Consider the following 22242-nt stretch of genomic DNA (forward strand, 5'->3'; position numbering starts at 1 on the left):
TTCATGTGGTGCATGCAGAAACAACACCTCCCAACTGGTCATTCCACTCTATAGCCCCAGAATTGCCTTTTTTTTTTGTACTCCTGTCATCTCCTGCTGATCCTGACTTCTTCTCAGAAGAATCCATGCTCTGGATCCTAATTCCAACAGTCTCTTGCTTTTGGCCTTGGTCTAACTCTGGCCTTAGTAAACAGGAAACATGCGTTGGCTCTTCAGCTGTAGGTAATGACTTCTGAGAACTTTGGCATGATTGCTTTTAAGATTGCAGGGGAATTTTTGTGTCGTGTGCTTACTGCATAGAGATGGAGTCAGACAGTTTTTTCTCTCCCCCAATGCCTTATGGGTGCCACAGGTTAGAGTGTAAGGTCTTTGGATCCTTTAGTAAAGGGTTTAAGGTGCTGGAGTCAATACAGACCCTTCTGGTCCTAGACGGCCATTTCCTGAGTCAGTAACACCTTCCCCCCATTTCCTCTGTTCCGTTTTATTCTGTTCCCTTTGAGTGCAAACTAGAGCCAGCATTTCTTTTTCCTGAGGAAAAAAAAAAAAGGTAAGAACATGACTCCTACAACCAGAATTCTCTGCATCTGCCAAAATAAATAAAAAATGTCTGACAGGGTCCTGCTTTCCAAGTCTGGAAGCATCCTTTCTGTGATACTGAGCTCAGCTTTCACACACAGTTCCCAAACTTGAGCACAAACTTCTTGAAGCACCCCCGTCACTTAGGAAGCAGTCCATGTTCAGTGACAGAGAAAGGAATGTTCCTCTGCCTGTTTCTCTCTCCTTGCGTTTCCCCGAGCAGGGGTTATGTGGTGTGTGCAGCCAGTTATGACATTTGCTCTAAAGAGATGAAACGTCTCTGCTCCCCTGAGAAGCCTGATAGACTTTCAGAGAAATCTGCTGCCCACCGTTGGAACAGATTATTCTCTCGTCTCAGCTGGTTAATGCAGAACTTGGACTTCATAAGTAAAGTAACGGTGCTGCACTAGTGCTCTCACAGTTGTTTCCTAGACATCTAAGAGCACTTCCATAAGGTTCCTCAGCTCCAGATACCATGCTTTTTGAGAGAAAAAAATCCCTTCAAATCCACAGTGGTACAGCTGCATTTACAGAGTGAGTGAGGAGAACAACGTATGGAAAGCCAGCCAAAGTATCACACTGAATAAGTTTGGTCAAACATCTTTATTGTGTGCACATTACTTGTGGCAGTTGAGTAATTAGCAGAAGTTCTTTGGCATGTAGAATTTATCCATTTATTTTTAAGGATGAAAGTAAGCTTTTAAAGATAGCAAGTAATCCAAACTACAAAGTCCCAATTGAGAAATTTGTGTAGCACTAGAAGCATTACCCAGCAGACAGTGAAAAACCCTTTCTGATGCAGAAAATGCAACTTCTATCTTTAATAATAGTCACAAGCTCCTGGTCTAACAGGAGTCAAACTAGTGACTGAGAGCAGGCGTAAACCCCACAGCAAGGCCTTCCTTTATCCATCTGCAAATGAGATCTCACTCACCACTCTGAGTCATATTGTGTGAAAGGCCAATTATTCTGGTTCCAGGAAACAAATGAAATTAATTTCTGGTTTGGAAGATGTACATAACTAGTATAGAGCATAGCTGAAAAATCTCTTCTGTGCTTGAAGAGGTAGATAAATATACCTATTAAGATTTTTTCTTTCTTTCTTCTAGACAGGCAACCAGTCCCTACACACCTACCCTTAGCAAGAACTCACAGCCCACCAGGGGATGAGGAGAAGCTAATGGAGGTGCTGGAAGAATTCTCCCAGAAGTTTAAATCCACTTCTCCAGGATCCCCTCAGTGCAGCTGAAGATCATGGAGCAGATCTTCCTGGAAAATATGCTAAGGCACATGGAAGAGAAGGATGTGATACGGGATAACCAGCATGGCTTCACCAAGGGCAGGTTCTGCCTGACCAACTTTGTTGCTTTTTATGATGGCGTAACTGCATCAGTAGACAAGGAAAGAGCCACTGATGTCATCTATGTGGACTTCAGAAAGGCCACAGTCCCCCATAACAGCTTTCTCTCCAAATTGGAAAGGGACAGAGTCCCCTATAACATTCTTCTCTCCAAAGTGGAAAGGTATGGATTTGATGAGTGGACAGGGAAATAGGATTGTACCTTGGGAGTGGTGATCTATGCACTGATGTGCAGATAGAGATCAGTTACAAGTGGTGTTCCTCAGGGGTCATTACTGGGACCTGTACTTTTTAACATCTTAATTAATGAACAGTGGGATCAAGTGCACCCTCAGCAAGTTTCCAGATGATGCCAAGATGTCTGGTGCAGTTGATACACCTGGGGAACAGGATGCCATTGAGAGAGACCTAGACTGCCTTGAGCAGTGGGCCCAGGAGAACCTCCTGAGGTTCAATAAATCCTGCACGTGGTCCTGCACGTGGGTTGTGGTAACCTCTGCTACCAGTGCAAACTGGGGGATGTAAGCATGGAGCACCGCCGCAAGGGACCTGAATGAACAGGTGGATGGGAAGCTGGACATGAACCAGCAATGGACCCTCGCAGCCCAGAGAATCAACCATATCCTTACAAAGCAGTGTGGCTGGCAGGGTGAGGGAGGTGATCCTGCCTTTCTGCTCTGCACTGTGAGGCCTCACCTGGAGTACTGCATCCAGATGTGGAGTTCCCAGCACAGGAGAGACACAGACCTGTTGGAGTGCATCCAGAGGAGGGCAGCAAAAATGATCACCTCTCCTGGTGATCATTTTTGAGGGAGCTGGGACTGTTCAGCCTGGAAAAGAGAAGGTCTGCCAGGGAGACCTGGAAGCAGCCTTTCAGTATCTAAAGGGGAGCTGTAAGAAGGAAGGAACAGACTCTTTAGCAGGGTCTGCTGTGACAGGACAAGGGGAAATGGTTTCAAACTGAAAGAGAGGAGATTTAGATTGGACACAAGGAAGAGGTTTTTTACTACTTTTTTACAGAGGTGAGGCACTGGAACAGGATGGCCAGAGAGGTGATGGATGCTCCGTCCCTGGAGACACCCAAGGTCAGGCTGGAGGGGCTCTGAGTACCTGACGAAGCTGTAGGTGTCCCTGTTTGTTGCAGGGGAGTTGGACCAGATGGCCTTTAGGGGTCCTTTCCAACTCAAAATATCCAGTGATTCTATGATCTTAGCATCACTGCTGATACAGCATAACCACAAAGCTTTTAATTACTAACAGTGCTGTAGTGTACCTTCAGTGGAGGAGAGGTAGGATACCATAGGCCTGTTAAAAATAAATTGTATTCACATGTGCTCATTGTGGGGAATGGTGGTCCCTGCAAATTTGTTCTGTTCCTGAGAGTCTCACCCAGTGTGAGTACGCACGTACTGTCTCAAGACACAGTAAGGATGTAGTCTTTGAACTGGACAGAAAATTTGGGAGGCATTAAAATAAAACCCAAGTGATAGCTCCGAGCTTTGTGAAGTTAACCAAAATCTTCTGAAGGACGTAGCACACAGAGAAATGCAGAGGAGTGTACCTTCAGAAGTCTTCAGGAAATAAATGGTTAGTTTCAAATGATATTTAAACACTGTATTTGACAGGGTGGTTGCTTCCTTCAGCATATGAAGATGACTAGGCTCAAATGTGTCACTGGGAATGCAGAAACTCCTGCATCACTTGCTTAGTTTAAATGGAAGGATTCTGCACAGCATTCAGTTTCTATAAATCAGTGCTGGTATGCAGAAATGATCTGCTTCTTCATGTTTAAACAGCAAGAATTTAGGAACGCTGCCAAATGCTTTCCACATTACTTTATGGAGCCAGGACTGAATATTATCCTGTTTATGTCAAGACACTATGAAGTAGGAGGCTTTAACACATTCCACATCCAGGCATAGTTGGATCCCTCCCCTTCAGGAAGCAGAGAAATGGCTCCATGACTCTGGGCAGGAAAACAAATAGCATACTAAGCTGTATGTGCTTGCCATTTCTGTGAAAGATTGGGGAATTGCTTTATCATAACAAATGGAATACGAAGGGAAAGGGAAAATGGGAGGCACAGGCTTTAGAGGAGAACTCCATCTCGTGATGAGAGAATTTTGCCTGGAACTGTTTTATTTGTTGACACAGAAGGTAGAATTTGTCTTACCTGATCTGCAGAATTACTCACTGGAATTCTCACTCTAAATCAGTAGAGAGAAAACAAGCTCCTTTACAGTGATTTAATGGATCTAGTTTAAGAAGCCCTTACATTTCTGCATCTTTCTAATGACTGTGAAGATAACCAGCTCATAACAAAGACATTCTAGTGGGATTATCTTTATCTTTTATACTACAAATGTACTGCAAAGCCAAGACTGTTATCAGCAATCCCGGTGACATGTTTTTCTCCTGATCCAACTGTGCTTGCTGGCAAACTGTATCCAAAACCCCAAAAAACTACACTACTGTTTCTACACATCACTGTGGATTGGTGTGATACGTCAAAAGAACTAGAAATAAAAATATCACAGGTGTTCTTTGGAGCTCTCTATGATGACTGATGGGCAAGGAACACATTATGTTTACTTCACATAATTGAGTTTCCCAAAAAATTGGTTGAACACAGTCCTGGATCAAACATTTCCATTTTCAATTCAGTCAATTACTGAATCTTTGGAATGACAGCTTTTTTTTTTTTTTTAAAGACATAATCATAGAATCACAGAATGGCTTGGGTTGGAAGGGACTTTAAAGCCCATCCAGTCCCAATCCCCTCTCAGGGCAGTGCCAGCCAGCGGCTCAGGCTGCCCATGGCTCCATCCAACCTGGCCTTGAGTGCCTCCAGGAATGGGGCATCCACAGCTTTTCTGGGCAGCTGTGCCAGGTTGAATGGGGCTCTGGGCAGCCTGAGCTGCTGGCTGACAGCCCTGCGCACAGCAGGGGGATGGGACTGGATGGGCTTTAAGGTCCCTTCCAACCCAAGCCATTCTGTGATTCTGTGAACTACAGCTATTGAAAACAAAAGCCTGACTGAAAGGCTTAAGTAGTAACTGCATTTCTCAGTCTAGTAGCTGCAAAGCTAATAAAAACAATATATACTTGAGTGTTTAAGTCAAGTTGCTTCACAGCTCTGCAGAAGAAAAGTTTAATGACTTAATGATACTTAAATAGTTCATAAAATAACCCAAAGTGCTCTTTAACATATATTAAATGTACATTCTTTACTGGTTTATTAATATATCCTGTATTTTTCGTTATAGTCACTGCTTACAGTGGAAATAAAGCCATAAAACTGCTTTAATCAAAGTTTGGTTATAATGTGAAAAAAGAGACAGATATTGCGGTTTAAGAGCCCTTACAATTTTAAATAACATTAAATACAGGTCAGCAATTAGAAACCAAATCTGGAACCTCTCACAGTGCTGCTATTATGTCTCCAGTTAAGCTTTATTCACCCTTTACCACAAGAGCAAATGAGGTACAAAGCTGTAAAGCCAGCGAGATGCTTTGTTTTAATGTAGTTGGCATAAATTGTACCTGCATCTAAGCAAATACATTTAGTATCACCTATACAAGTCCTAGAGGCAAGAGTAAAATGGCATCCAGTGACAGACTATCAGAAATAGAAGGCTGTCCAAATTCCTGCTAAGCAGCGCACGTTAAGGACTGCGATGCACACCTGCTCTATGGGATTCGGGTGTGATGTTGAATATGCCACACTTGGGCTCAAAGGCAAGAGCTTTCCTATAGAGTTTAGTGTAAACTCTTAAAAAAACCTCAATGTAAAGAACTTCACAGAATCACAGAATCACAAGGTTGGAAACGACCTGCAAGATCATCTAGTCCAACCACCCTCCCATTCCTATTAGTACCACAAGCTTATTTGGTGGAACACAGTCTTGGGCCTTTCCATTTTCAATTCAGTCAACTACTATATCTTTGGAATGCTAGAGCATTTTTTGAAGGCCTAATATTAGGAGCAGTACTAGTTTTCACTAATGTTTAGCTAGTGAGTGCACAATGCTATTGCCAAATAGGTCAGTTTCAGATGACAACCTGGTGGCCATTGACTTTAGTGGAGGAGGACAGCTACGAAATAGTTTAATCCACACTTTCTTTCTACCCATGCTCTTCCATTCACTGTTCATGCTGCTCTGTCACACTCCCCACAAAAGGAATGCCTTCTGATGACACCAGATACTACTTATACTAAATTAGGGCTGATCACCGTCCACCCAATGGCTCTTGCTCTCTGTCAAGGCAGAATCTAATGTGCAGCCTACCAAGAGGCACAGCCTGGTCAAAGGGTTTTCAGCCTGAGAGCTTGCTGTGCCAGCAATGGCAGGAGTACCCACAAATAAAGTGCTGGAGGAGTGGGAGACATAAAATGAGAGCCAGTAGAGACTGCAGCGAGCTGCTAGGAGGCGAGGTTTTCCTTGCAAAAGTCTTCTTGGTCATTTTCCCATTGCTTTCAGATACTGCAGGAATTGAGAATCCACAGTTCGGAAGCTCTTAGAACTGGAAAGGCAAAAAGGAAGCTATGGGATGAGGCAGGAGATTGGGCAGTTAGCTCACTACCCAGCCAGCCTGCTGACACACTGCTGGGTTGGTATACTGAAAAGAAGTGACACTGTTTGCTCATGGGACAGTTGTCAGTTCTGTGCCGACCACCTGGCCAGACAGATGAATGAGACTGGTGAAACTCGGCAACCTGAATTTCTTGTTACAAATCAACGCAGACATTGAGAAGGAAAACAGCCAGGAACTGATGGAAATACCCCAGTCAACTGGCACTATTTATTCAGTTCCATTGAGAGGGTTAGATATGTAAAGGAACAGAAGTGGGAATTGTTACAAGACGATTAGCAGGAAAAGATGGTCACATTGTTGAGCAATGCTCCTGGAAACACCGACCCCAGCAAAAGCTAGTAGGATTTTCCCTGCAAAGTCTCCAGATTCTGAAAGACAGTGAATGTCACACACTTCTGATCTGATCACGGAGTTGTTAAGGTTGGAAAAGACCTCTGAGATCACTGAGTCCAACCATCAGCCCATCCCAGCATGCCCGCTAACCATGTCCATCAGCGCTACATCTGCGGTACAAGCTCCAGGCAGAGTGGGCAAAGGGGAAATAGTTTTTACTCAACATCAAAAACAGTGCCAAAAGCTTCAAGAAACTATTTTGAAAGTGGTTGTAATTACTAAAGTTAAATCAAGTTCATGTACTCATTGTTGCTGAAACTTCAATGATTGACTGGTGGTGGCAGCCACACTGCTTGTGACAGGACAAAGAAGAGGTGCTAATGGGTCCTTCACATCCCAGGGAAGCCCTGCCCAGTTATAACCCCGTCTGTACTTGCTTGGCATCTGCAGTGATGCCTCACTGAGTAAGCAGGGATGGAAAAATTGTGCAAAGCTCCAGAAAGTTGAGGCTAGATGAGCATTAAAACAAAGGACAAGAAAGGGAGATCTTCATAGGCTCAATCTCACACCTCATCACTGGCACAACTTGTGGCTTCTGGATCCTGATGTGGGCTGTGGTAAACTGGTAGTGCTAGGACAGAGGGTAGTTCAGCTTTGCACAGTTCTGATGTTTCCATTTAATTTTATATATATATTTGCAAACATTTTGGTGGCAGACTGGGCTCTCTTGTTATCACTTTGTTTTGAGTTCAGTGTCGCCTTGTCTGAAAGTTGAATGTCCTTGAACTCAACTTCTTTCTGCTCTTAGCAGCACAGTGTTGTCCAATGTTTCAGAGATGGCCAAAGACAAGTCACAAAATTCCTACGAACTGAGAAAACGTATGGAAAAGTCACATGTAACTACACAGAGTTAAATGCTGAAACTGAAATCTTAGAACGTCTGGTTTTGTTTGTTTATGTTGAAGGGCAAAGATTTCCTGCCAAATTTCGTGTGAGATTTTGAAGAGGAGATCCTGTTCTTCCTCACAAAAGATCAATGCTAACGGGACTCAGCATGTTAATGCGTCTTGAAAGAGGTTCAGGTCTGTTCTTACTGCTCCGTGCTATCATCACATATGGAAACAGTTTTAGACACTGACTGAAAACATCATATTTGCTCAGTGGGGCACCCTGGAAAGAACAGGCACCTGCAAAGCCACTTGCTGCACAACTACCTCCTATGGACTACACAACAGAATTTTGATTGTTTTGACACAAATTCTTTTGTCAATAGCAAAAACAGACACATACTACATTTTTTAACTATTTAGTAGCCCCAGTATTTTTCTAAGCCATGTAGTAAGTGAAGATGTTAAGTGGACTTTTAATTACAGAAGCACAGCACAGCTGAAGCTGGCAGGGCCCTCTGGGTGCCTCCACTCCATCCCCTGCCCCAGCAGGGACACCCAGAGCAGGGTGCCCAGGGCCACATCCAAGCAGCTCTGGGAGATCCCCAAGGAGGAGACCCACAGCCTCTGTGGGCCTGTGCCAGTGCTCCATCACTGCACAGCACAGAAGGGCTCCTGGTGTTCAGAGGGAACCTCCTGTGCTCCAGTTTGTGCCCATGGCTGCTGGTCCTGGCACTCGGGCACCACTGACAGAGCCTGGCTCTGGCTTCTGGCACCCTCCCTTCAGAGATTTATGGACATTGATGAGATCCCCCTGAGTCTCCTTCACTTCTCCAGCTGTGCAGCCCCAGCTCTCTCAGCCTCTCCTCACAGGAGAGGTTGTCCAGGCCCTTCATGATCCTTATGGCCCTTTGCTGAACTCTCTCCAGTACATCCACATCTCTCTTGTACTGGCCGAGCCCTAGATACAGCTGGGGGAGAAGTTGCTTATTCCTCTCCAACTGTGATACCCTCAGCAGGCATGAAGTTAACTTTTCTTTTTCCTACAGCATTTTTTTGGATCGTGTACAATCCTTTTTGTGTGTCTGGCCATCATCTTCTCATCAGCAGCCAAGCCATGCAAAGGGAATGCATCTCTCCTTCTCACAGTACAAGGCATATTCATGCCACACTCTCAGGTGAAGAGCTGTTATCACTTTCAATGTGCCAGGAGTCAATGTGCTGACGTCCGCAAGGCAGAAAGTCAACTGGGCTTCACTGCAGTAGCAACAGACAGGAATGAGAGCAGATGAGGACAGCAATGCCACCATCTGGGGCTATTCTGACTGACAGACTTTGACTCCTATTATGCCCTCTCCTGTTTCGAAATCTCTAACCCTGGTGTTATGTCTCCTGCTCCAGAAGGACCATCAGTACTATCATTGCAGTGCCCACGTTCTTTTCATAGAATCATAGAACCACAGAATGTTTTGGGTTGGAAGGGACTTTCAGAGATCATCCAGTTCCAACCCTGCTGCCCTGGGCAGGGCTGCCACCCACCAGATAAGAGTAAATGTTCATGTTTACCTTCCTTCTGAAGCCTGTGTGGCTGTTTGTGTGACCTACGCCTTCCTCACCACCTGCATGAACACTATAGTTTCCACTCCATTGAAAGCCAGGTGGGTAGGTTCTCTGAAGGGCACAGCTTTTTCCCCTGCAGAGACACCAGCTAAGAGAGAAATGAAAACCAAGTTTTCTAAAATCAAGAGCAGGGGAAGGCCAGCATTGTCTGTATGCCCTCTGGCACAGCAGGATGTAGCACTAAAAGCTTGCTGCTGAAGTTCAGCAGCCCTGGGGAAGAGAAGCTTTTTGTTTGAGTCCATGTGGGTGAAGTGTGTGGCTTACATCTGTACCAAAAGACACAGCACTGTGCCCTCCCCCAGTAATACAATAAATAAAAACAGCTTACGTTTGTTATTTGACAGTTATAATTGAAAGAAAAGGACCAGGCAATAGGGATCCTTTTTTTTTCTGATTTAGAAGACAAAATAAATAGATACGGTTACACCAGCCATGCAAGACAGGAAGGTAAGAGAGATGCTTCTCTTTCTTCCCCAGCTTTCTCTTCAGCTTGTATGTTCTCTTGTATGTATGAAATGTATGACATTTTCTAAGTCATGACCAGTCTGACCTGGGGCTGCAAGGTAACAGGGCATCAAGTTAAACCCAAATAACCCTCTAGGTAGTTTATTTAGAAAAAACAGCAAGGGAAAGTTTGCAAAATGGGTTCATATACCCAATATCTACCCATAAGCAACACTGAAACCACAGCTCCTTGGGAAGAGAAGATGGGGACAAGAATTTACCACAGGAGTTAAAACATACCTTGCTCCAAAATTTGGTCATCTTTGGAGTTCCTCACTTTTGTTTGAATAAGATGTGTCCTGAAGGGCTGGGCATTCACCGAGCAGATCCTCAGCTTGCAGACTTCTGAGCTCCACTGATGTTAAGCACAATTCATGCTGTGGGCCCAGGCCCTGTTGTAGCCATTATGGCTCATCAGGAACAGAGCTGAACGCTGATTACTTGAGCGCTCTCAAGTTTCTGCCACCATATGAATTACTCTCTGTGGCAGCAGAGCAAGTTCTGGCCAAAAAGCCTAGAGCCCAGGGTAATGTGGAACAGCATAGGCCAGCAAAGTTTCACACACCTTCTCCAGCTGGAATGAAATCCTGGCAGTAGACTCACTCATCTTGCATGCCTTCCAAGAGGAAACAAGCATCTAATTTCCAGGAAAGAAAGTAGGAGGGCTTAAAGATTAGTAACGTTTCAGCAGTAAAGTGAGTCTTTTTAGTGAGATGTGAAATATGTTTGAAAACGTGCTTTAAAAAAATTGCTGCATAGAGGGGAACCAACAACAGGCTGTACAGCCAGGAAAGCCGGAGTGGCATCATTTCAGACAACACAGCTGCAGAATGCTTGAACACCATTTACAGGATGTATAAAAAAAAAGAATTTTCCCTGAAGAATTTGCCTTCATGGAGGCAGCTCCTCAGACTCAGATTAATGTTATGAATGGCACTTACCTTTTTTGTTCTGTTTTCTTTTTTTTGCATTCTCTCCCAGTAAGGCGTACAGCTCTTCTCTGTGTAGCAGTGTGCTTTATGGTGGTGAACACCACAACCTCCCACCGAGAGGGGAGCAGCAAAGGGCAAAATGGGGGCAAGGCTGAGTGCTGCTGACTGCTGTATTTCATCACAAAGACCAACAGCAGCCCTGTGTCAATAGGAGATACAGGAACACTCAGCCTGCAGAGCAAGAGTATTGCCAATAGAGTGTTAAAAAGCAAAATGGATTTAAGAGGAACCCAGAGATGACTCTTCATTTAAGACAGATCTAGCAAAAAAAGTTTTGCTTTTCTTTTTCCATCCTGACACTTTCCTTTTAAAAGGATGTTTGGTCAATCCATGTTTTTTTAATACTTCTTTATTCTTAAAAGAAACTGCCAAATATGACAACAGGACAATAAGTGTTGTTCAGCAATATCAGTTTCTGATCTAGAGAGGAAATTAATAAAAACATCATCGGCATCTTAAAAAATAAATATGACTAAACGTATGGAAAACAGGAAAATCAAATTCATGTTCAACAACACAGACAGGTACAAATGCTGAAATGCTGCTGCACAAGGTAGAGGTAGAGGTAAAACAGACTTCTCAACCCCAGACCAGTTTTAGATCTGCTCCCCCACTCCCCTGCACACACTCCTGAAAGTTGTTGCCAGTAATTTCATTTGAATCCTCCTCAGCCTCATCAGACTGCAAGCAGGTCCGTGTGCTCTTTCTGATGCTCCGAGCTGGAAAACTATTTCAGCTTTTGTAGAAATAAGTTGCTAAGCAACCTAGCCCCCGGGTTTTGCAACTGGTGCAGCAAGGAAAGTGGCAGGAAGCCATGCTTTAGCTACAACAAAACAACAGAACGCTCTCCAGATGATGTCTGCTAGGATAAGAGGGTGGTAGAGCCCTTGGTAGAAATTGCAAGTCCATCAGATGCTTGGCGATGTGACCACAGAAGGCACAGTGTCGTGCCTGGAGCTCTTCTGCTGAAGTGAGCATTGTCAGCAGGAACATCCCAAACACACAGGTGGGGAGAGCCAACTGCCTTACACTGGAAACTGACACGGTAAGACACCAACCGAGAACCCTCGGTACAAAGCAGCAAGTATCCTGACATCATGATGTATAAAAACTAAAAACTGCACTGCACACGGATTCTCCAAACAAACTCAAGACAACTGAAGTCAGATCGTACAAACCGTTAAAAAAATACCTTCTTGTGTATTTTGAGAATAAATGGAAAGAGTCTTCGTGCAAATGTTCAACCTTGATCAAGCAGAGGACATAAATTGTTGTAAACACATGAGTTCCTTTCTCATCCGCAATCTGCGCCCGGCATTACCTATCTTCTGCAGAATGATTAGGGTTAAGAAATCTGCTTCTTCTGTAAATGTCACCCTTCAAGTTCCACTGATGTATCAAGACACTACTGGCGTCATATCCCACAGCTGTTAATACAACAACATATCATAACACGGTGAGTAGTGGTGAAATAGAACAACGTAATATATAAAACTAATTTGCACTTTTTAATTTCTGTTTAAGGCAGGCTATGTGCCCAGAGGGGGATGTACCAGGTCCAAAATTTAATTTCATTTTCCAATACTCATATCACTCGACATTTACTCCTTATAAGCCAGGTTAATATCTGGTTTTAAGCTACAAAAACCCATAGCATATTGCTAACTTGTGTGATTAGCAGTTGTAACACAATTACAAGGTAGATCTTTTCTTGCATCCAAGCCTGGGGCCCCCAGCACAAGTAAGACGTGGAACTCTTGGAGGGGGTCCAGAGGAGGGTCACTAAGATGATCAGAGGGCTGGAGCACCTCTCCTATGAAGTAAAGTTGAGGAAACTGGGCTTGTTCAGCTTGGAGAAGAGAAGGCTGCAGGGAGACCTCATTGGTGCCTACCCATATTTGATGGGAGCATATAAACAGGAGGGGGTATGACTGTTTACGAGGGTGGATAGGGGTAGCAAAAGGGGGAATGGTCTTAAACTGGGACAGGGGAGGTTTAGGTTAGATATTAGGAGGAAGTTTTTCACACAGAGGGTGGTGATGCACTGGAACAGGAGGTTGTCCAAGGAGGTTGTGGATGCCCCATCCCTGGAGGCATTCAAGGCCAGGCTGGATGTGGCTCTGGGCAGCCTGGTCTGGTGGTTGGTGACCCTGCACACAGCAGGGGGTTGAAACTGGATGAGCATTGTGGTCCTTTTCAACCCAGGCCATTCTATGATTCTATGATTCTACTGTTGTTGTTTGTAATTGCTGAAGTCTTGTTATACACTTATTCATTATTTTAGCTACTTCTCTGCATGGAGTTTTGACATCTGTGGGCCCTTTGTTAACCTGGCCTCACAAACTACATCAGCCACTTCAAAAAGCTGTTTTGTGCTCTTTATGGGAAGGGCACTGTTAGCACTGACTTGGCTAGTCTTGTCCCCATCCCTTTGGGTTTACAGACCAAGATCCCTGTGGTCTTTTTTGGGCAGAAGCGTATCAGTTGGTGTGAGAGAGATCAGTGTGGAAAATGGTAGCTAGGACATAGATGGATTCCCATGGGAGAAGAAGAAGAAGGAATGAAGTACAAAAGCTAGAGCAATCTCCTCCCTCCTACCTTAATAATCTTGTCTGTCCCCGAGGTCAGCAGCCATCCTCTAGTGGCATCAAAGTGTACATGAACTATGTTGTGCTTACTGTCGTGGAAAGTAGCTGTGGGCGCCCGCCTTGAAGAAAGAGATCCCAAATCAGAAAAAAACCACAGCTGCCAGGTATCAAGGAAACAAGCATTTGAAGCAAGCGCTGACCTATTATGCACTGATGGGACTTCTGCTAATAGGACCCAGGACCACCCAATGGCTGCTGGCTCCCCAACCCTGCAGCCACTCGGGCCACTCAGGCCCTCCCAGTTACAGGCATTTTGTCCCACTGCAGCTCTGGGCTGCTCGGCGCCCACACTTACTCCTCATCCGTTATGGACTCGTGGCAGCTATCGCAGACCCTCACTTCAAACTCGAACCCCATCAGCGGGATGGAGGAGCGCTTGGAGCTGCACTTGCCGCAGACGGCCTTCCCGCATTTGCGGCAGTGGTGCTGTGGGAGACAACACATGAAAGGACATCTTCAGCCATGAGCCTGGGGACGGGTCGCTGCTCTGCTCCCAGCTCTCCCATCTCACTTTTGCAGGGCTCAGCTGAGGCTGCAGCAAAAAGGAAAGCTATTCTTCCAATGGGAGATGAAGGAAAATGGTCATCTTCGTGTACACCCACTTTCTCCTTGCTATGTCCATCTTTTGAGTCTCTCTTTGGGGGAGTAGGGGACTACACCCCCAGTGAGCAATAGGTATTGTATTAAAATACGTCAGCTCAAAGTAGGACAGGGTACACTGGTATAACTCCAGAGCCTCACCTCAGCCTCTTTGTCAAAGTACAAATACACACTGCCTGATCATCTCAGTCAACCCTGCTGGCCATTTTCAGCCACTGTTCAGCACCATCGTTCCTGCATTCTGATACTACCTGTATTCTGTTTTCTCACACGCTGACTGCATAGGACCAAAGGGCTGCCATGCCTGTCATAGGAGAGACAGGCCCTGTGGTGACAAGCCACCACCAAATAAAGGGGAAAGGGCAGCTTAACTGTGACCCAGCCACCTGTTTCAGGGCCCAAGAGGTCACCCTTTCCTGCCTTTTCATGCCCCTCTCCCAGACCATAATCCACAGCCCCCTCCTGTTGGGCAGGGATGCGCAGCAGTATTCCAAGCAGAACAGTAAGCCTTTTCCAACACAGCTTAAACAGTTACAGATGTTTACCCAAGCCCATTAAAAACAGCTTTCGTTCCAGCACGATCTCCAAGACTTAGCTGCAAATTTTTTTCTACAACAGATTCATTTGAAAATAAGCAAAATCCCACATGGCTAAAGCTACAGACAGCCCCAAAACAATTTATTCAGCTCAGACTCATACACTTTTTTTACATTTGCTATTGGGACAGGCTGTCAAAATTAAGAAGAAAAAAAAAGACAAAAACGTTCTGCTTCCGATGAGCATGAATCATTAAGGGGAGCTCACTGTCCTGTTATTGCTAGGACAAAGAGAAAGTTCTCAAGCCTTTATAGGAAAAAAAGACTACCATAACATACTATGAGAGAGAAGGAGCCTAACTGTATCATATTAACACAGCAAAGGGTCCATACAAACCTGCCTGAGGCCTATTTTCTTACTGTCCCACATTTGCTTGAAGTTCCAGAAGAAAGGCTGGTCACATTTTTGACAGGAGTCGCTGTCCAGCCACTCAGGGGTCTGCAACACACACAGGTGGGGGAGATGAGAAACAACTTCCACCAGAACCCAGGGACAGGATAAGGAAGATGTGATGGAGTGCAGTAATGTGGTCAGCTCAACTTGATTACAACTCCCCACTGATCATTTTACCCGATCAAGATAAAGGTATGCAGGAGGAACACTTCTCATCCACCACATGAAGCAGAGTCTGATTGTAAGTCCATAAAAATAACCCAAGAACAAATAAGCCCCTCCAGCCTCTTCAAGTTTGGAACTTAGTATCTACAAATGCATATCTTGTCTGGACAGCATTAACCATCTGCACTGGAGGCAATTAGTACTTCCAGTATCCAAGCTACTCCAAGAGGCACTCCTGCTGTTGAGGTATCTGTGCTGCAAATCTGACAAGGCAGACAAGATGAGGATCTGAAGAAGCTTGAAACCCAAAACACCTTTTTTCCCTGCTTTCACATACAGACGATGAAAGGAAAGCTTTCTGTTTCCTAATTCCACGTGTAAATTTGCACTCATGCTGTGGATGAAGTGGGTAAAAAGATTTAAAGAATATAAAGAAAATATTAAAGGCCTTTCTCCCTCCTGCAGCCAGGTTTTGCTGTGAAGAGTAGCAAGGATGGATTCCCTGCAGGGAAGCACTCTCACCAGACACTGAAGGAGCTCAGGAAATGCCTGAAATGGCAGGAGGGCTTGTGGAGGAAGAGAATGACCTCCTCCCCTACAGTTGGGCCCCCTGACACGTGCCTGCTGGTGGACATTCAGTGCTTCTCCCCACAGAGCTCAGGAAACACAGCTTTGGATGCGAGACTCCAAGAGTCATGGTTCCTGCATTTCCAGATGGCCACCAAAATGATCCAAGGGATGGAACATCTCCCCTACAAGGAGAGGCTGAGAGAGCTGGGGCTGTTCAGCATGGAGAAGAGAAGGCTCCAGGGAGAGCTGAGGGCGACCTTTTGGTGTTAAAGGGGGACTGTAAGAAGGAAGGGGACAGACTCTTTAATAGGGTCTCTTGTGATACAGCAAGGGAAAATGGGGAAATTCAGACTGTATATAAAAAAGAAGTTTTTTACAATAAGGGTGGTGAGGCAGTGGCACAGGTTGCCCAGAGAGGTGGTGGATGCCCCATCCCTGGAGGCACCCAAGGTCAGGCTGGAGGGGCTCTGAGCACCTATGAAGCTGTAGGTGTCCCTGTTCAGCGCAGTGGGGAGTTGGACCAGATGGCCTTTAAGGGTCCGTTCCAACTCAAAAATTCTGTGGTTCTATGATTTGACCCTTCTCCAACTGTCTGTCCATCCATCTGTCCTATTTGGGCTTAGCAGGAGTTCTTGGACTTCTTCTCACCTCACCAGCAGTACTAGATCCCAAGGACAAGGGTTCAGCCCAAAGTGGTGCTGGTGAGCAGGTCTGTCCCATCCCCAGAGAGGGACAAGCCTCCCAACGCTGCCTCAGCATGCTCCTACCCAACCCCAACTGAGCAAAATTAAACAAATACCAAGTCAAGTTCAAAGTGAGGAAGCCCCATTAATAAACTGCATTTGGCTTCTTCCACACTATCATTTAAAAAGGCAAGAAATGCAGCTGAGATTGAGAATTAAAAATACTATGAAAGCCAGACAAAGATACGGGAAGGCAGATGGAGACCCTAAAGATCCCATGGCAGTTTTGACCCCCAGCAATAAACTCAGTCAACTCTGAGCTTCAGCTTGTTCTGTCAGTTACTTTGAATGCTGTTCATAGTGTAGGGGCAAATCCCTGTCTTTTGTATCCACAACAGTCTTTTAGATTAATGTCTACAGATCTGCATCTGAACACTGCTCATGAAGATGTTTTGCTTGTGACAAGGAACTGCTTTGTAGTCAAATAGAAACACAGCTTCCAGCATTTTTCAGATGTTTTCTTCTCACAGCTTTTTAAAAATAGATAAAAATAAGGAATCAAGCAACAAAATGGCATAATTCACTCCAGTGCAATCGCAGAGACGTGGGAAAATCTCATATCAAACTGAAGACAGCACACATCCAGTGGGGGGGGGAAAAACACTTATATAAGGGGAAAAATAGCAAAGCCAACATCCAAGTATCTGATAATCACATCTCAAGGGTTTATGTTTTAGAGGTGGTTTAACACAGTGGTTGCCCTGCTGCGCTATGGATAACAAGAATGAGCCCACATTGCCGTAGTCAGAGAGCACCACACACATCAGCACCTGCTGCTAAGCCCTCCTGTAGCTCATTATACTTCCCCTCCACTTTTTAACCAGCCTTCTCACATTATTGCTGTCTGTTTTGCAACCAACCAGTCTTAACCCTTAGTGCAGTCTTTTGAAGGCTGCCAATAAGTAAGTTTTCCATTTCTGGATGTTCAGGCTGCAGCAAAAAGGAAACATCTGTTGGGAGGGAGAAACCCACTCTGCTTTTGTTTCACTTTTGGAGCTGATGATATAATCGGCCATTAGATTAGCAATTAAAGAGAGCCAAATGGAATGCTAATTCACAGGAAAAAAAAAGGGAGTAAGAGTAGCTCAGTTCCTGCTTAGGTCTGTTTGAGTAGGTTTTTAAATCCAATTTTCCACTTATCTTTTTTCCTTGCTCAAGGGAGACGTGCACAACCCAGGGAGACCAAAACCTTCGTGGAGAAGCAGCAAAGCTGATTACAGATTGTGTTGCCAAAAGCAGCTGGGAAAAACTTGCTGCCCTTATCCTTCCTTACTTTTCTCTAATCTTAATTACAGTGGTCTTCCCCACTACGCACTAGAAGGAGCAGGTAAAGGGATGTACCCAGACGTGTGTTTCCAATGCATCTCTCCCAGCCACAGCCCCACACTTGGCTGGCAGTAACCTTGCCCCAAGTGACCCACCAGGGGTATTCAGGGCCTCAGCACCCACCCACAGAAACAGGGCAGAGCATTAGGAAAAGCTGTTACCCCATGCAGAGATTTTACCAGGATTTGCCATGTTCAGGGCTAGGGCTGGAGCCTGACTCTCTCGCTCGTCCTGCTGAGTCAGGTCTTCAAAACTGCTGAGAGGAGGCTCTTCCCACAGCACAAAGACTTGGGGTATATTTTGCACTTGCTTGCATCCATTGGCCACACAGCACCAAAGTGGTTGGGAATGTGTAAGTGAAATCTTGCTGTCTGTATCAGCAACGCTGTCATCTACCCCCTTCCATATGGCTATACCAAAGGGTAGCATGGCCCAGTAGTAGCAGGTGAGAGTGAAGCCACAAATAAATGTCTTTTCAGCAAGAATAAAGGAGAAACCAACACTGGGTTGCACATTTCCAGAGATAACAAAGAACTTCCTAGTTTCGTTTTCTTAACAAAAATCCCAATAATTATCAAACCATCCATTTACCTCTGAAATGACAGCATTTCTCATGATGTCCTTAAAAATAAAGCAGAACATCTCACATCCTTAGAGGACACCTTCAGAGCAGTAATGTAAAGGATAGAAGCCATTTTACAGCCTACTTAATACACATTTTCTGCCAGATAATTTCCCCTGTACCATATTATCAAAGGCATGGCATAATTGCTGTGTAAGAACTGGAGCATATCCAACAACATTTTTAATGGCTGAAAAGTTCTTGTTCTAACTGAAAGTTGCACACGTTAGAAAGGCCACTCACTTCCCAAGACTGCTTCGGACAGAATCAGCAAGAACTGTGCCCCTACCTCCTGTCTTTCAACATCCATGTTCCAGACCACTATTCCCCCGTCGGCACCACAAGAGATGAGCTGCCGAGTGTGGTGAGCGTAGGAGAGAGACTGAACTTTATCGCTGGAAAAGAAACAACACAGTTACTAATCAACCATTTAAAGCCAGCACAAAAGTAAGGACAAAACATAAAGAATCAAGAAACAATAAAGAATCAAGAACCATGGAATCGTGGAATGGCTTGGGTTGGAAGGGACCTTAAAGCCCATCCAGTCCCTACCCCCTGCCATGGGCAGTGCCAGCCAGTAGCTTAGGCTGCCCAGGGCCCCATCCAAACTGGCCTTGAGTGCCTCCAGAGATGGGGTACCCACAGCTTCTCTGGGCAATGTAAATCATTCAGTTGCCTGCATGTTTTCCCCCCCCATTCTCAATGCACTTTCGGTATTTATCAGAAGCAAATTGGAGTCTTTGCTGTCCAGTTGGAACCAAAATCAGAGTGCTGCTCACTTGGGCAAGATCCACAAAATCAAGGACCTGTTCTGATAACTGGTTGCGCTGCTCCTGAAACTGCAAGTTGAGCTGGGAAGGCAAAACAGACCTGAAGCTTCAGGGCCTTTCCCAAAGCACATCTGAGTGCATAAATGTAGCCTTAGTAAGGTACATTCTCTTCAGTATGTTAATAACAACACTTGATTTTGGTAAATCTCTGCAACATCTAGACATGAAGCGCTAAAGAACCACTGAATCTTTTCTTTTAGCACTAATAAGCATTATAAAAATAATACAGGAATTGGTAAATTGTTTCTAAGCCTTCCCAAGGTAAGATGATTTAGTTTATTTTCCTTCTTTTAAACAAAAAGCTGCAAGTGAAAAACAATACAGCTTAAACCCAACCTGCTGACTCTAATGTCACCAATAATTGGAACATTTCTTGGTCCCCACTGCCATCAGGCCTCTATACTCTACTGAGCCAGCCAACAGCCATGCTATGGATTAAGATCCAGATGCTAACTTCATACTAAAAGATCTAAAAATTTCCACTGTAGTAAGTGTAGCAGGGGTGCATTAGCTAGCATCAGTGTTACGGTGTGAGGATGATCTGGGGATTTCACAAAAGCTCTGCAGCACTCTGAAATCCCAGTGGCCCAACAAAAATGTCCAGCAGAGTGCAGCATCACTCAAGAGAAATGTATGAATACATAAGAAGCTGTAAACACTGTCAGACCAAAACAGCCATGGAATTTTGCCTCTTCAAATCAGAGCCTGGCATGCTATTCCCTCATACATGCTCTGTCAATGCACCGAAAACCTGTTGTAAGTATTTAAAAGGCTTGGGAGTCATCACAGCTAGTGACACTCTAATTTACTCAATGTCCAGAAGAAGATTACTCTTCTTCAAATACATCTATTGTACTAAGCAAATGTGTGGTCTGTATGTGCAAAGATGAAGCCTCTTTGCATTAAGGAGATGCTGCAGGCACATATGGGTAAAAAACATTCCTTATATTTCAGGCTGCAGGTAAAGTGAGATGGAAAACACATGGTTAACATGCAGCTAAACGGGACTAATTGTCCAAACCTGATGCTCCCTCTAGGGGAAGGAAGGAAAGAAAAAAACCTGACGCCTAAAAAAGAAGGAATTTTCCCTCCAGCTGTTCTCACTTGTGGACCCCTCCTTTCCAACTGAGGTGCACACATAACACATAACACACTCACCTAACACACTCTGGACCATAGGTAACTGTGCTTTCTTTCACTACCTTTTGAAGACTATCACATCAGCCTGTGGTCTGGATGCTGAAAAACTTGCTGTAAGCCATTTATTCTCACTGTATAAAGACCAAGGGGGATCACACATACAAGCTAAAGCCATGTGAAGACTGTAACCTCTGGGCTGTTTTTGCTTCCACATGGGACAGGAGGAAGGGCTTTGAACGTACTTATGTCCTTGCAGCTCGATGGCTGTTCCTTTTCTTCCTCCAATATCCCACATTATAATGGAATGGTCAGAACTGCCTGAGAACAAAACTCTCTGTATTGGGTCCCAACAGAGAGCAGTGACACCACCTGAAATAGGAGATTCATAGAACAATTAATTACAGAATGTAGCTTAACATATTGATACATACTTAAACATTATTTAAAAAAAAAAAAAAGAGTGATGAAAAATGTGGGTCTCTCTAGCAAGGGCCATGCAGCCACTGTACTGGCCATTTGGTAAGCAGCAGCCTAGAAATCCTATTGAAGCCATGCCCTGCCCTTCTGTAGCCTCGTGTGGGCAAAATGGGCAGCAGAAAGCCACCATATGATGGTCACAGTGTGATTGCACAGCTTTTCATCTCCATCGTCCCCTGGAGAGAGATTTTATTATAGAAGAGAAGCAAGTGGGGAATATTATCAGCAACCTGATGTAGAGGGAGGTGTCCCTGCCTATAGCAGGGAGTTGGAACCAGATGATCTTAAAGGTCCCTTCCAACCCAAATCATTCTATGATTCTATGATTATGGGCATCTTCACAGTGCCTTAGCACATGGATTGAACTACCTTGTGCTTGAACTATAAACACGCAAAGAGGAGGGATTTAAAGAGAAGATGCTGAGCAATGTCTACCATTTTTTCCATTACATGGCAAGCTCACATCCCAGGGCTGCTGTTTTTAAAGTGTGATGGAGCACAAGTCCAAGTAGTGAAACAATTAGCCAGCATCCCCAATAAGCACATCCAAGATACACCTAACTCACTTGGGCAATAGTATCCACCCATGTGGGTCTTTCCTTAGGAAGCATCTTTCCCCCCAGAGTTACTGCGACTTTTATCCTCACTCTGCGTTAATGAGCTACTGATCTATTGGCATTTACTATCTATGGCATTTACTACACTTTTCAAAAGTTTGATCCCTTTCTTGTTTTCCTCAATAAAGAACAAGCTTTCCTGACTGATAGTGACAGTTTAATCTCCCTTTCACGGTCCTGTTTCACAGGATATAAGTTATAGGATATATAGTTATAGGATTCAGCTTGATGCTGAGCACAGGTGAAGAACCAAGTAGGGTCTCCTCCTCAAGCCTTACCTGTGTGCCCCTTAAATGTCGTCACCAGGCTGCAGGACTCTTGCTCTAATTTGAGTATGGTTACTTGCCCAGAATGATCACCAACAAACACGTGCCGGGTTTCCACATCAAATCTGACGTATAAATGCTGAGGAACACACATTGTTTACACAAGCTATGCATTACTCTTAATGGCTTGTTAATTCTTTTAACATGAGCGTTCTACAACCTTGTGAATAGCACTCTAGTCTCAAGGAGATAAACAGCATATTTTTAGCTATTAAAGTCATAGTTGTTCATATCAATAATGCAGTCTCCCTGAGTTAACCCAAACAGCAAAGAAAAAATAAAAAAACAAAGTTACAAAACCTTGCAATAAACCTTTTGCC

The 22242-nt window shown here is 44.5% G+C and overlaps 2 protein-coding genes and 1 long non-coding RNA gene across 6 annotated transcripts in view; 1 reads left to right on the forward strand and 2 right to left on the reverse strand.

Moving 5' to 3' along the window:
- Positions 1 to 4485, forward strand: part of DHRS12 (dehydrogenase/reductase 12) — a 30523-nt gene extending 26038 nt beyond the window's left edge. For all 4 annotated transcript variants that reach the window (XM_052670870.1, XM_052670871.1, XM_052670872.1 and 1 more), the window contains one exon: positions 1686 to 4485. In XM_052670870.1, coding sequence (XP_052526830.1) covers positions 1686 to 1825 — 140 coding nt within the window. In that variant the 3' untranslated portion in view covers positions 1826 to 4485. The remainder of the gene's footprint in view (positions 1 to 1685) is intronic.
- LOC128074785 (uncharacterized) lies at positions 3627 to 9862 on the reverse strand. Its single transcript, XR_008203461.1, has 2 exons — positions 9701 to 9862; positions 3627 to 9009 (listed from the first exon to the last, which is right to left on the reverse strand). It is a non-coding gene; the product is annotated as an uncharacterized LOC128074785 (long non-coding RNA).
- A 1487-nt stretch (positions 9863 to 11349) lies between these two features.
- Positions 11350 to 22242, reverse strand: part of WDFY2 (WD repeat and FYVE domain containing 2) — a 63970-nt gene continuing 53077 nt past the window's right edge. The window contains exons 6-12 of the mRNA XM_052670865.1: positions 21875 to 21987; positions 20745 to 20871; positions 18822 to 18927; positions 15050 to 15151; positions 13812 to 13942; positions 13467 to 13575; positions 11350 to 12295 (exon numbers count right to left, since the gene is read on the reverse strand). Coding sequence (XP_052526825.1) covers positions 12266 to 12295; positions 13467 to 13575; positions 13812 to 13942; positions 15050 to 15151; positions 18822 to 18927; positions 20745 to 20871; positions 21875 to 21987 — 718 coding nt within the window. The 3' untranslated portion in view covers positions 11350 to 12265. The remainder of the gene's footprint in view (positions 12296 to 13466; positions 13576 to 13811; positions 13943 to 15049; positions 15152 to 18821; positions 18928 to 20744; positions 20872 to 21874; positions 21988 to 22242) is intronic.

Source organism: Tympanuchus pallidicinctus, unplaced genomic scaffold (genome assembly GCF_026119805.1).
Source record: "Tympanuchus pallidicinctus isolate F22 unplaced genomic scaffold, pur_lepc_1.0 scaffold11, whole genome shotgun sequence".
Taxonomy (NCBI): Eukaryota; Metazoa; Chordata; class Aves; order Galliformes; family Phasianidae; genus Tympanuchus; species Tympanuchus pallidicinctus.